At 40.4% G+C, this 12,378-nt stretch overlaps 1 protein-coding gene across 1 annotated transcript in view; it reads left to right on the top strand.

Moving 5' to 3' along the window:
* Window positions 1–12,378, top strand: part of dock2 (dedicator of cytokinesis 2) — a 77,534-nt gene that overhangs the window by 55,805 nt on the left and 9,351 nt on the right. Inside the window, exons 27-35 of the mRNA XM_028415642.1 lie at window positions 6,840–6,938; window positions 7,023–7,117; window positions 8,487–8,565; window positions 8,699–8,799; window positions 9,106–9,164; window positions 9,445–9,593; window positions 10,189–10,274; window positions 10,491–10,647; window positions 12,272–12,312. Coding sequence (XP_028271443.1) covers window positions 6,840–6,938; window positions 7,023–7,117; window positions 8,487–8,565; window positions 8,699–8,799; window positions 9,106–9,164; window positions 9,445–9,593; window positions 10,189–10,274; window positions 10,491–10,647; window positions 12,272–12,312 — 866 coding nt within the window. The remainder of the gene's footprint in view (window positions 1–6,839; window positions 6,939–7,022; window positions 7,118–8,486; window positions 8,566–8,698; window positions 8,800–9,105; window positions 9,165–9,444; window positions 9,594–10,188; window positions 10,275–10,490; window positions 10,648–12,271; window positions 12,313–12,378) is intronic.

The raw sequence follows: 12,378 nt of genomic DNA, 5'->3' as shown, positions 1-12,378 counted from the left end.
ATCTCTGTATCTACCTGCTCTAATTTTCACCAAGCTCTCACATATATCTTTGCTCTGTGGCTGAAGTCCTTCACCGTCTCCCTCCTCTCCCTCCATCTCTGCCTGTTCTTTGGTGGCTAATCCCATGCCCTGCCCTGTTTTTTTATGCCTATGATTGTGTATGTGCCTACATTGACCCTGGCACAGTGATAGACCCAGTGAAACTTTGGCAGCACAGAAATGTCTACTCCCTTCCGGGAGTCAAGCCAAACAACAAACACACCCACTCACACAAGCAGAAACACACACTCCAGCTTCCATCACTCACTTTATTTATATCTTTGCTTTTCTGTGTGAACTCGGTATGCCATTGCCTTGCACTCTTTCATACTCTGTTTCGTTCTGTTGCTCTCTCCCTTGTCGCATCACCTCACTCTCCTCTTTGAGCTGTTTTGCCAATGTCCTTTCTCTTCTTGGCCCAGCTTTAGCCTCTTTACACCATCCTCACCTCCTGTTTGTCATCATTTCTCACACTTACCTCTTTCTCTGACTGTCCTGCAAGCCTTTCTTCTTTTGATCTGATTGTCTTTCTGCTTCATTCATATAAGCTCACACATTTTAAAGAGAAACTATAATATGCAACAAGCTTCTCTGCCATTTTCCTGGCAACCATACTACTGCCACTTTAATGGCCTTAGAAATTTAACATATTTTAGATTTACATCAGTGTTATACTAACATGTGTAACCACTAGAAACTACATTGAACATTGCTGAAAGGCAAAAAAAATGGGTGACTGTGAAGGCTGTGCAGAGAGTTGAATTAAAAAGTTAAAAGTACAAATTCAAAATGTATGTCAGTGTGGACCACAGTTCTGTAGATGTCTACTCTATTCAAACAAGAACTACAAAGCTGTTGTTCACAAGGGAGTGTAACCGTGACCTTTGAATATGAGTTCAGGCATCAAAGCAACTGTAAAATGACTCCACCAGTCAGGTGTGTTAATAAATAGAATGTGCATACAGTAATGTCCAGTGCTTATTAGCTTCATTTTACTTTATGTGACAAGTGTTGTCTCTTGATGCAGTGTCCACATGAATTACCTCTTCTGACCCCTTCCTCTTCCAAAAATAATTGATGATGTATGCACCACAGCAAAGTGGTCAACTCACCTTGTGTTGTGTTTCAATTGACCTTCAGGAAAATGGTGCATGTGCGTGCACAGCGTAAAGTTTGTGCCAGTTACGTAAACAACCAGGGTGCAGTGCAATGCATGGGGCCTACAAAAAATGCTGCTCATGTGCACGAAAACAGTAAGTGAGGTGGCAGTAATTTGATTTTGGAGTGGAGGATGTGAAGAGGAGCATGACATTGTAAAAGAAGCAGGGGGAAAGGAGTGTGTGTGAGACACTATATGAGGGGAACTTACCTCCTTTTTAGCCTATAAATATTTTATCTCTTCTCTTCTCTTCTCTTCTCTTCTCTTCTCTTCTCTTCTCTTCTCTCTTCTCTTCTCTTCTCTTCTCTTCTCTTCTCTTCTCTTCTCTTCTCTTCTCTTCTCTTCTCTTCTCTTCTCTTCTCTTCTCGTTTGTATTAACTGATTGTGTCTGTTCTTGAAGGTGAAATGGGAGGCAGAGGACACATTGATCTGTTTTCTGAACAGGTGTAGATGATCACTTACACACAGAAATGCAAACACAGATACACACAGATACAGACACCTATGCTACCACATCACACAGGTACACAACACCCCTAATTACACCCCCACACAATCTTGTGCTTTCAACCCCCTCCTTTGGTTTTCACCTCAACCCCCAGGTGCCTTTGTATGTGTGTGTTGTTGCGTGTGGTACAGGGGGGTCAGAGATGAGCATGTGGCTGTGGGTGTACAGTAAGCAGTGCTGCAGACTTCCAGAGAGGGTTTAGATGTTCTATTTTAATAGAATTATGAAAAATTACAGTCGAGAGCAGCGGAATGACTTCCCACCTGGGGGGATATCACAAAGGGGATGACAGGCTGGATATGGACCTAAATGAAGTATAGAATAGAATAGAATAGAAGTACTTTATTCAGCCCAAGCTGGGAAATTTCACTGTTACAGCTGCATTATATGGGCACTCAGCATACTAAACCTATATCCCTAAAGGTGAAGTAAACAGTATATCAGTAATCAGAGTGCTGTGGAACCTGATGTGGAATTATTTGAATGGATTGCTCCATCTTGCCCTCTGCATTAATTTGAAAATCATTTATTTATTTGGTTCTACTTTTTTTCTAATACCTTTCTGTCTATTTGTTTATCTACCAGTCCTCAAATGTCTTGGGTGTTTCCAGCTTAGTAACATACAAAATAGATGCCAATATCATGGATTACATGATCTGCTGTTCCACTCCATTAATGGACAGTTTTGTTCATGTCAGATCTGAGAGAAATTAACAGATTAAACAACAACTTGCAAAGTATTTAAATTAAGGCTGTCTCGGTTAATGCTTTAATGCTATCTTAATTAAAAATTAATGATAATTATATTTAATTGCATCAATCGCGTTTCACTGTTTATCCTGCTGGGCATCTGTTGGTTCTGATTAACTTTAAACAGACTATTTAAACTCCGTGTTATAAAGTGATCCTGTGTAACTTTTAAAACAAGGTCTAGCACAATCAATGAGCAATAAAATGCACACTTTTCCACTGGAGACACTGCTGTTACTGAACAGCCTTTATGATTCGAGTAAGGTTGTGGGTATGTTGTTGCATCCTACAGTTCTCATTGGTTTCACCACTGTGTACATGATTCCACATTTGTTTGAAAGTTTTTTGCTGTGTTGTAGTCATTGAAAACACTCCCAGCACACCAGCAGCTGAACACTGAGAGAGGAAGTAAACCACACTGGTGCCTTTCAAACTTGTGCAACAACTCTGTGATGTATGGAGCTGCTTTTTCACTGCTTTTTGCCAAAATTAAATGTATTCAAGAGATATATGGAGCGATAAAGAAAATATTCACTCTCAGCCTGAAAGGGTGACATGAAGGCCAAGGCAGGGATCTGTTAATGTGTGCGAAGTGGCAAATAGAAGAGTGATCACTAATAGGCAGGCATATTTTTATGTAAAACAGCAGGCTGATGTATGGTTCCATGTTAGTGTTTGCGTACCTCTTCGTCTAGACATACAGAAGAATAATGGGAATTCAACTAATACAGAAGCTAGAGACACACATGCAACCACAGCACCACAAAGAAATAAAACAAGAGGGAAGGCAATACAGTATAACGCTAAATTTAATTCAGTACAATGCTGGAACTTTGGCTGCACTTTTCTGCTGTCAGCCAAGGTACACCTACCAGGACAACAAACTACCCAAGAACTGCTCATGACCAGTGCCCACGGTGTGTCCCGATTCTTTTGTTAGCTGGCTGAGAACTCGCTTAATGTAATTCTACTTGTACAGCTTTACATGTTTCTCATTTTGTTTTCTGCTGATGACTGTGTTTATTTAGTAAGTAAGTAAGTCTAGTAATTTCACTGAACAGCTGCCCCAGTAAGACTAGATGTATTAATATCCTTGGTATCTACCATCACAGTTTGCATAACATGCCACAGATGTTATATGACAGCTTTCCATCTTTTACTGCATATATCTCCATGTATCTTCATATATATGTATTCAACTTTTTATTATATGTATTTGCTAACACTGTTACCTTTTCTCTAGCACCACCCTGGTGCCTTTTACCCTTTACCCTGATGGTAAAGTGTATTTTAATTCACACGACAGGTGTGGGTATTAAAATATTCACTATATTTTGAACAGTGACTATTACATCTTTCACAGGCTCTTACTCAGAGTTTTTGATAAGATTTATTTCATATCGTGCAGGTGCTTTTTCAAGTAATTGAAACTCAGAAATTGCAGCTGTTAATGCATTGTTAATGAGAGTGGCCAGGCTGAGAGAATGAATAGATAATTGAGGGAGGAGGGGGGGGGGGGGTAAGGGGAGAAATCCAGACCTTGCCAGCATCTGTGTCCTGTTTTGTCAGTAATCTCTCCACTGTTGTGTAAGGCTGTCTCAACAAGTCTCTCTCCCTCTCTCTCTCTTCATCACAAACACTTCAGTTGTCAGGAGTCATATATGGAAAACTCCATATGTCTTTGCATGTCCTGCAATGTGTTGATTAAACACATTCATGTGTTAGAACACAAACTGTTAATGATGGGATATTTGATCATTTGAGAATTTGTGTTATGTTTAGAAGGTGTTAAAGGAGATTGAGAGCATGGGTCCTTAGAGAACACCAATTACACTGAAGTAGGGCAATATAACACGTGACCTGCACTTCAAAACACAAACATGAACACACACACACACAGACATCAAACCAGGGAGTACAGAGCTGGAGTGTGGTTGTGGTGAGTATGTGTGTGTTCCTAATCCTATTACTGATCAGCCATTGCACACTAAGAGGCAAAGAAGAAGGAGAGATGAGATTAGAGGAAAATAGTTAATTGTGCTGCTTGAGCCTCTCTATTAGAGTCAGAATAACTGTCAATACCCGTTTTTGTCATGCAGAGGTTTAGTTTTACAGACTTAATTTTTAACACAAAGAAGACTGCAATAACTTATAGTACTTACTCGTTACTTAGGTGTCTCACTAAACAGATCTCCCGGCTCTTTTAAGAGTGGAACATGAGTGGGAAGAGAGAAGTGGGGAAGAAGGGAAGAGAGATTAAAGAAGGGAGTGTGCTGACGGGGTCTCTAGTGTCACTACACTGCAGACAGTGGAGGATGGGGGTGATTATGCACTGCTGCAGCTCAAACACATCCAAGAACATATTGAACATACAGTCCTCGAACGTAGTCAGATTTTAAAGTACTTTCTTTATCATTTTTATGTTTATTTGTGTGTGTATCTATATCTTTTCCAAAAGTGTAATTTCTTTCAAGTGGTCACACAAGGAACTGCAGATTTCGGCTAGGGATATCCCGATCAGGTTTTTTGCCCTCGAGTCCAAGTCATTTGATTTTGAGTATCTGCCGATACCGAGTCCCGCTCTGATACTTCCAATGCAATGCTTCCAATAAATGCGGCAATTTCAGACGCACAGCAGCTCATCGAGACCTCGAACCCAGGACCTCTCGCACCAAAACCAACTGTGATAACCCTACACTACAGGACACAGAGCCACCCTGCACAGAAGACGTTAACTTTGAGAGCCCTAATAAATATATATTCGAGTCCTGATCGGGAGGCAACATCTGATTCCGATCGAGTCTGAAATCACGTAATCAGGCCTGATTTCCGATCACGTGATCGGATCGGGACATCCCTAATTTCGACCCTTGCTTCCATTCACATTTTACAATTTAACAGGAGAAAAAACAAAACAGTAAATGCTGCTGGAAAATAGCCTTAAATTGTCTGAAAAAGTGGAACCGGGGGCAGGTATGCTTAAACACTGAAGCGTACCAGAAGGCATGATAAGAAAAATTAATGTAGAAGAACAAAAGCGGGGCACAAGCCAATACATGCTGCTCCACAGTAGACATTAAGACTGCCAGACTCCTGCTAGTGTCCAAACGATGCCCTCCTTCAGCTCTCTGTTATGATGTTTATGCCTCATTATTTACAGACAAGGAATGAAATAGAAAAACTGGCAGAAATACCAAAAGAAAACAGGCCCATTTATGAGTTGTTGTTCATTTTCTATTTTCTTTATTTTCTCCCTTTTGCCCTCAGTCCTCCTAGTGTAATATTATGGAAGGTTACATTTAGGGCATTACTATTCTCTTTAGTTTATGCAAATCAGTTTACCTCATTTTCTTCTCTTCTCTTCACTTTCTTTGACCACTGCCCCTCTTGTTGCCTTCTCCTTTCTCACCTGGTTATAGAAAGATAATTTAGATCTTTAATCCAGTTCGTTTTTTTTCAGTATATGTAGTTTTTACACAAATGTATCACCTAAAGCTTGGTTAGAACTTTTCCTTTTTTTCTAGCTTTGTGTTTCATGTCTTATTTTTGCAGTCATAGCAATGCTTCCTTCTTCTTCCACCTCTTCTGTCTCTTGACTCTTTTTCTTTCATCTTCTATCTTTTAATTCCACCTCTTACTACTCTGCCTCTCTGCTTTTGTGTTCGCACCTCAGGCCATATTCAGACATAAGTGCATGTAATGAGGAGATAATTCTTTGTTAAAACTAATCAGTAAAACCTGCAGTACGTAAGTGACGTGTGACCCTTTGTGTTTGTTTGTGCCTTGTGAATTGATGGTATTAGACTTTTATATCATATTTTTTATATCACACTGTGTAAAATATTCTCACGTATGATACAAAATCAGCAACATCCTGCAGAAAAAGGTTTAAGCTGTCTCTAATATGTAATAAATCCTTCTCTTTTTTGTTTAGCGAAAATTTAGAATCTATTAAACCCTAACCCATGGCAGTCAGCACAATCATACTGAAGCTATCAGACTTCCCGGCAACAATGGTTATGTTTGTTCATAGCAATTATGCTAAACGGTGAATAACATTGTTGTAATAGCTGTCAATGCAAAGAGCATCTTTAAAAATAACATAAAAAATAACTGTTTTTCTCGCTCAGAGCGCTGCCCTTTTTCCTCCAGGTCCTGTGGGCACTGTGTAATGATAATGTTTAGGCTGGTATTTTAGTGGCACAAATTACTGTGAGACAGACTGAGGGTTTCTTTTAAATTGTATTTAGCCAGCCTCAGCAACAAATTACCTTAAGAGATTTAAACTTTAGACTTTAGATATATGTTATGGGCAGCGTCAGTGTGCCCAAAAGTAATGGTGCATCTCTCTCTCTCTCCCTTTCTCCCACTTTACTTCTGTAGTCCAGGGTTGTCGCCTGCATGACAGCTATCCTCAGTCAGATGGATGATCGTCACTATACTAAATACATAGAAACCTTCACGGGAACCACTGACCTAGTGGTAAGTACACACCAAAGCCTCCAGGTGTTTATTACACTCTTATGTGAGATACAAAACGCTGACACGCTTGGTCATCTTCTGCAGGACTTCTTGATGGAGTCCTTCCTACTTTTCAAGGACCTGATTGGGAAACATGTGTATCCCTCTGATTGGATGGCCATGATCATGGTACAGAACAGGTACAGTGCTACACATACACACTAATTCACTCTCAGTATTGGGCCCATAAGGTTTGGTTGTGTATTTTAAAGGATTGTTGACAGTGACTTGTTCATTCGCACAAACTCACACAGGGATAAGTCAGAGATATTAAAGCCGGATCAAAACTGCAACGATAAAAATGGCTGATGTGACATATGTGTGTGTCTGTGAGCTGAGGGAGTGAAAGCTATCAGTGGAGTTTTTGTGATATAAGGCAGAGAGGAGGCTCTAAAGCTGTGAAGTAAAGAAAGTGAGAGGGAGCAGAAGACAGGTTGATAAGGAGGCTGCAGACTGGGTTGAGAGAAGAGATAAACTGATACAGGAAGAAAGAGTAGAAAAGGTGGAAATGGAATTTTGCTATGGATAAGCAAAAGGAGGTTTGCTTTTTAACTTCAGTAATCTATGAAGTCATATCTTATATACACCTGCACACTGTGTTAAGTTGCTATCAGGATCTGTCATTGTGACAGTCTTGTACAATCTTGTGTGAAATACCAGCCATGTGCTCAAGCAGCTGTTAAAGCTGGACTTCTTGGATAAACAACAATAAGATTGATAAATTGGCCAAAGGTAGATGGAGATTGTCATACATGTTGTCATACAAAATTGACCACACTGGTCCTCGTGGCTGAGAAATGTTAAAGGTTGCAGTTCACATCGCAGCCACTAGGGGCTGACTCCAAAAGCGAGTCAATCCCTATAGACTTCTCTGTTAAAAGGTCCAGCTTCACAGCAAAAGCAAACATGTTTACCGCCTGGTACAAGGCTGATAAGTTCCCTTTCAGTGGCAACTTTTGCCCATCCACACTCTGTTTGGCTGTGAGGGATGCAACTCAGAACTTCAATAACCTATGGGTGTTGTCATGGAAGGTGGTTTATAAGCAAGCAGATTACATCCTTTTTTATTAATGCAAAAGAAATGCAGCTGGTGGGCTACTTTGAAATGGGTCACACTAGTACAATTTAACAAAAGAAGATTCGGCATGCTGAAAAGAGGAGTATTCCTTTATCAAGACGATATTCAGCCTGCAGAAGTATGGATTTAAACTCATTTAGCACCCACCCACAGTAACCACATTTGTCACCCTCAGGCTACTTCTAAAGATCTAAAGAATATATATAGAATATAGAATAGAGTAGCTCTTTCTACCATATGTGGCAAACTTATCAATCACAATTCTTAGGTTCATAACTTACAGATCTGTTCCTTTTCTATTATCAATTATTCATTCATCAATCATTAATAACATCCATGAAACAAGCCTTTCACATAATTTCAATTTGAGCATTTCCCTTTCACCTGTTCCAATGCTGCTTTGATGGTATGTGTATGTGTCTCTCCATTAGAGTGTTCCTCAGAGCAATCAATACCTATGCTGACACCATGAATCAAAAGTTCCTCAATAACAATGACTTTGAAGTGCAGGTAAGCATGGTTGAGTGTGCAGCTTTACCTTACATTGACAGAATCAGGAATTGTGCCTGTGCCTCTTTTAATATGGATCTCAATTGTTCTTTCTCTCCATCTCGTCTCCTACTCCCCTTTCCTCTCTGACTAGCTATGGAATAACTACTTCCACTTGGCGGTGGCATTTATTACCCAAGAGTCTCTGCAGCTTCAGCATTTCTCGCCAACCAAGAGGAACAAGATTCTGGCCAAGTGAGAAAGGAGCCATTTCATTTCTTTACCTCACCTACCCTTCCTGCACTAATGAAACACTCAGTGATTTGTGATCTATTTTGGAGTCGGTGCTCACTGTTTACACACCCACTCCCTATTAAAGCCATGTGTTACCTGTAGGCAGACATTCAATTAGGTTCACGTAGGTTCAGCATTATCTGGATCCTCTGGGTTGGTCAGTTTCTGGGGGTGAAAATAGCAGTATTGATGAAAACTTTGTTTCTAAGCTCACTCTGTAAACTGTGTGTTTTCCTGCCTTACTGTCTGCCACACTGTTTATTTCAGATATGGAGATATGAGGCGGCTCATTGGCTTTGCTATAAGGGACATGTGGTACAAACTAGGTAAGAAAATGCATGAAATATGATTGTCTTACTGTTTCAGGATATGACTTTAGTCCTTGACTACAGCATGGTAGCAAAGGTTCACTATTTAAATAGAATTACTGGTGGTCTGTACAGAAAGCTCAGGTGTATATTGTGCAGATAGGAAGCAGAGGAACTTTATTAAGAAAAAAAAATCTGCTGGCTCCAGGTGTTACCCGAGGGTAGGTGGAAGGTGGTGACTGTGGGGTCAGATGTGATTTTCTGTGTCTGTGTGTGTGTGTGTGTTTGCGCATTTCAGGGAGTCACAAGATCTGTTTCATCCCTGGAATGGTCGGTCCCATCCTGGAGATGACTCTGATCCCTGAGGAGGAGCTGAGAAGGGCCACCATTCCCATCTTCTTTGACATGATCACCTGTGAACATGCACATTATGGAAACTTCCACAAGGTACATACATATTCTTTATATTAAAGGTAGGAGATTTTGAAAAATCAAACACACACCCCTTTCTCTCGGGGCTCACCCCGAAGCCTCCCAACCAGTCTGTGACTTCGGCCATCATGCACGTACCTCTCTAATGCACACAGAGCAGGAAGAGAGTGACAACCAGCCAACTCTACGTGCAGGGATTGGCTGATGTTTTTAGCGTTTTATAGCTTCCACAGATGATTAATGTTCTTTGTTTAAAAGCGAAACTGCAGAACTAATCGGTTACTATCGGATTGTAGAGAAGTTACGCTAATTTAACAAAAAGTGCATCAGAATGAAATCTCCTACCCTACCTTTAATGCCTCTTGATGTAACATTTACAAAAGAAGAGAAAAAAAAATCAATTTTGCAGACAAAATATCCACACTCCCACAGAAACAGGGACACGCATTTATTGTCCTCCTGCATTGATTTTCTGTTACCCTGCATATAAAAGTAAAATGGACACCTTAATTAAGCTTGCATAATTGATTTCTCCTCCTGTTCTCCTCTGTTCTTTCCTCATCTCCCTTTTGTCCCCTCTTTGCTTTGTCTTTGTTTTGTTTATCTGCAGTTTGAGAATGAGATTATTCTGAAGTTGGACCACGAGGTGGAGGGTGGAGGTGGAGACGAACGATACATGCAGCTGCTGGAGACCATGTAGGTCTTTAGACTATTTTAAATACAATACACATCAGTTACACTGTAAAAATATAACATTTTTCAACTGTTGAGTGGATTTCTTGCTGATACTCGAGTCTTGTAACTTTTAACACTTAGTCTCTCAGCTATGCACAAAACTCCCAGCACTGAATAATAAGACACGAACCCTCTCAGACGTCTCTGTTGATTAACTTGCGGCTGCTTGTCTGCCAGCTTGTTGGACTGCTCTGCTGAGAAACCCACGCTGAGGCCACAGGTGCAGCACTTTGTCTCCTTGGTTAAAGGACTCCTTATTCGTCTCCTTGACTACCGCACAGTGATGAGCGATGACAGCCGCAACAACCGCATGAGCTGCACTGTCAACCTTCTGGTAAGAAGGAATTCCTTTGTTGTGGCCATCATTAGCTTTATAGATCACCCCCTAAAGACCCTACTTAATTGTTGAGCCTGAGAATTTTACCATGTAAGCCTTTCCTCCAAAAAAAAATTCATCTTTTTGTTTGCTTCATGTGTACTGATGCTCACTGAATCTTTCAAAGCCGTCTATGTTGTGAATCTGTATGTTGTGTCACCATGGATTTGCATTTATTGACAGTAACCTTGTGATTCCTGTACTGTACGTCGTAGCTGTAGTATCGAACCGCACAGCAAAGAGTTGCTGATCTCACACACAAACACATCAATAAACCCCATTATTAATTGAGAAGAAGACACTAGTAAGTGGGTTCAGTCTTTAAAGATCTCAGTCAGTAATCTCATCCATACTAAAGGAACCAAACTGAATGAAGTGCTCATTATGAATTGCTGATTTTATGTCTCTCATGCCAAGGTCTTTCTATTCCATTTCCACATCTAATGTATGTGCTGATTGATCTAAAGAAAAAGCTTCATTCCTGTGTCTGGTCTCTGTTTGCAGTGTGTTGCATCAGTTCCTGTCTGTTCCAAAGTCTGTCTTGTATGTGATATCCTAATCATATTCTCCCTCACAATATTCACAGGTTTAGCAATAACTGCTGTAGCATGCAAGCACATTGAATTAGGGTTCCTCCTGCAGACCTTGTTTTATTTTTTTTTAAATATTTGTGAGATGCAAACATTCAGCATAATAATGATAAATGGATGTGTCTGTGTTTGTGCCTTATTATATGTTATTTTCCTGTAAGGAGAGAGAGGAAGCTGTGGCTGGCATATTGCAGAGGTGTTTAACTTGGAGCCTGTGGCAGCTGCCCATTTGCTATTCTATTTCATTTGTTTGGCCAGCTGAAAAATCCTTTCTGCGGGGTAGCAGGCACCAGTGCACTCTCCTTTCTATTTCCACACCCCCCCCCCCCCGCCCCCAGGCTAACTTTACTTAGGAATTACACACAAACACACAAATATTTGTCATGCTTGCTCATGCAGATGGACCTTCAAAGGAACACAAATGTACATATTGGGGAGAAAAATCAACTCAGGCTAATGTAACGTCATCTGCCAACTGATGCTGTTCACAAATATAACAACATAAACTATAGCTTACATGTGCAGACTTTTAAACAGGTGCTGCTTGGTGTGTTTTGTCGATTTAGAAAGATGTATAGGAAGTGATACTGCACTGAAGCCCTACTGTTGGCACTATACACAAATTCACTGTGTGCAACGTGTGTGTGTGTGTGTGTGTGTGTGTATATACTGTTCTGTGTGTTAATTTGTGCTGCTGATGGGAGGGTGGGTTACATGAGGTTGTCCACTCCTCTGTTCTCTGTAGATGTCATTAAGCTTTATTAAATTGCAAGTTTGTGATAGCTAACTAATACATGCAAACACTCCCACGGATTAACACACTCAGCTACTCAGCAGTGTGCCGTAGCAGAGACTTGTGTCCTCTTGGACAAATGCACACCACAGAAATTGTCACTGTAGTGCTTTAAAGTGATTTTAAATATATTTCTGTCACGTACACTTATTGACATATACAAATGACATTTACTAAACCTTCCTTTTTATTTTTGCAGAACTTTTACAAGGACATCAACCGTGAAGGGATGTACATCAGGTATTTACATGCTGAATGTGACATAAAAATCTTTAAATGGTGCATGTTTGCTTTGTATGTGCATGC

Source organism: Parambassis ranga, chromosome 10, assembly GCF_900634625.1.
Source record: "Parambassis ranga chromosome 10, fParRan2.1, whole genome shotgun sequence".
Classification (NCBI taxonomy): Eukaryota; Metazoa; Chordata; class Actinopteri; family Ambassidae; genus Parambassis; species Parambassis ranga.
This window is presented reverse-complemented; position numbering and strand designations above follow the sequence as displayed.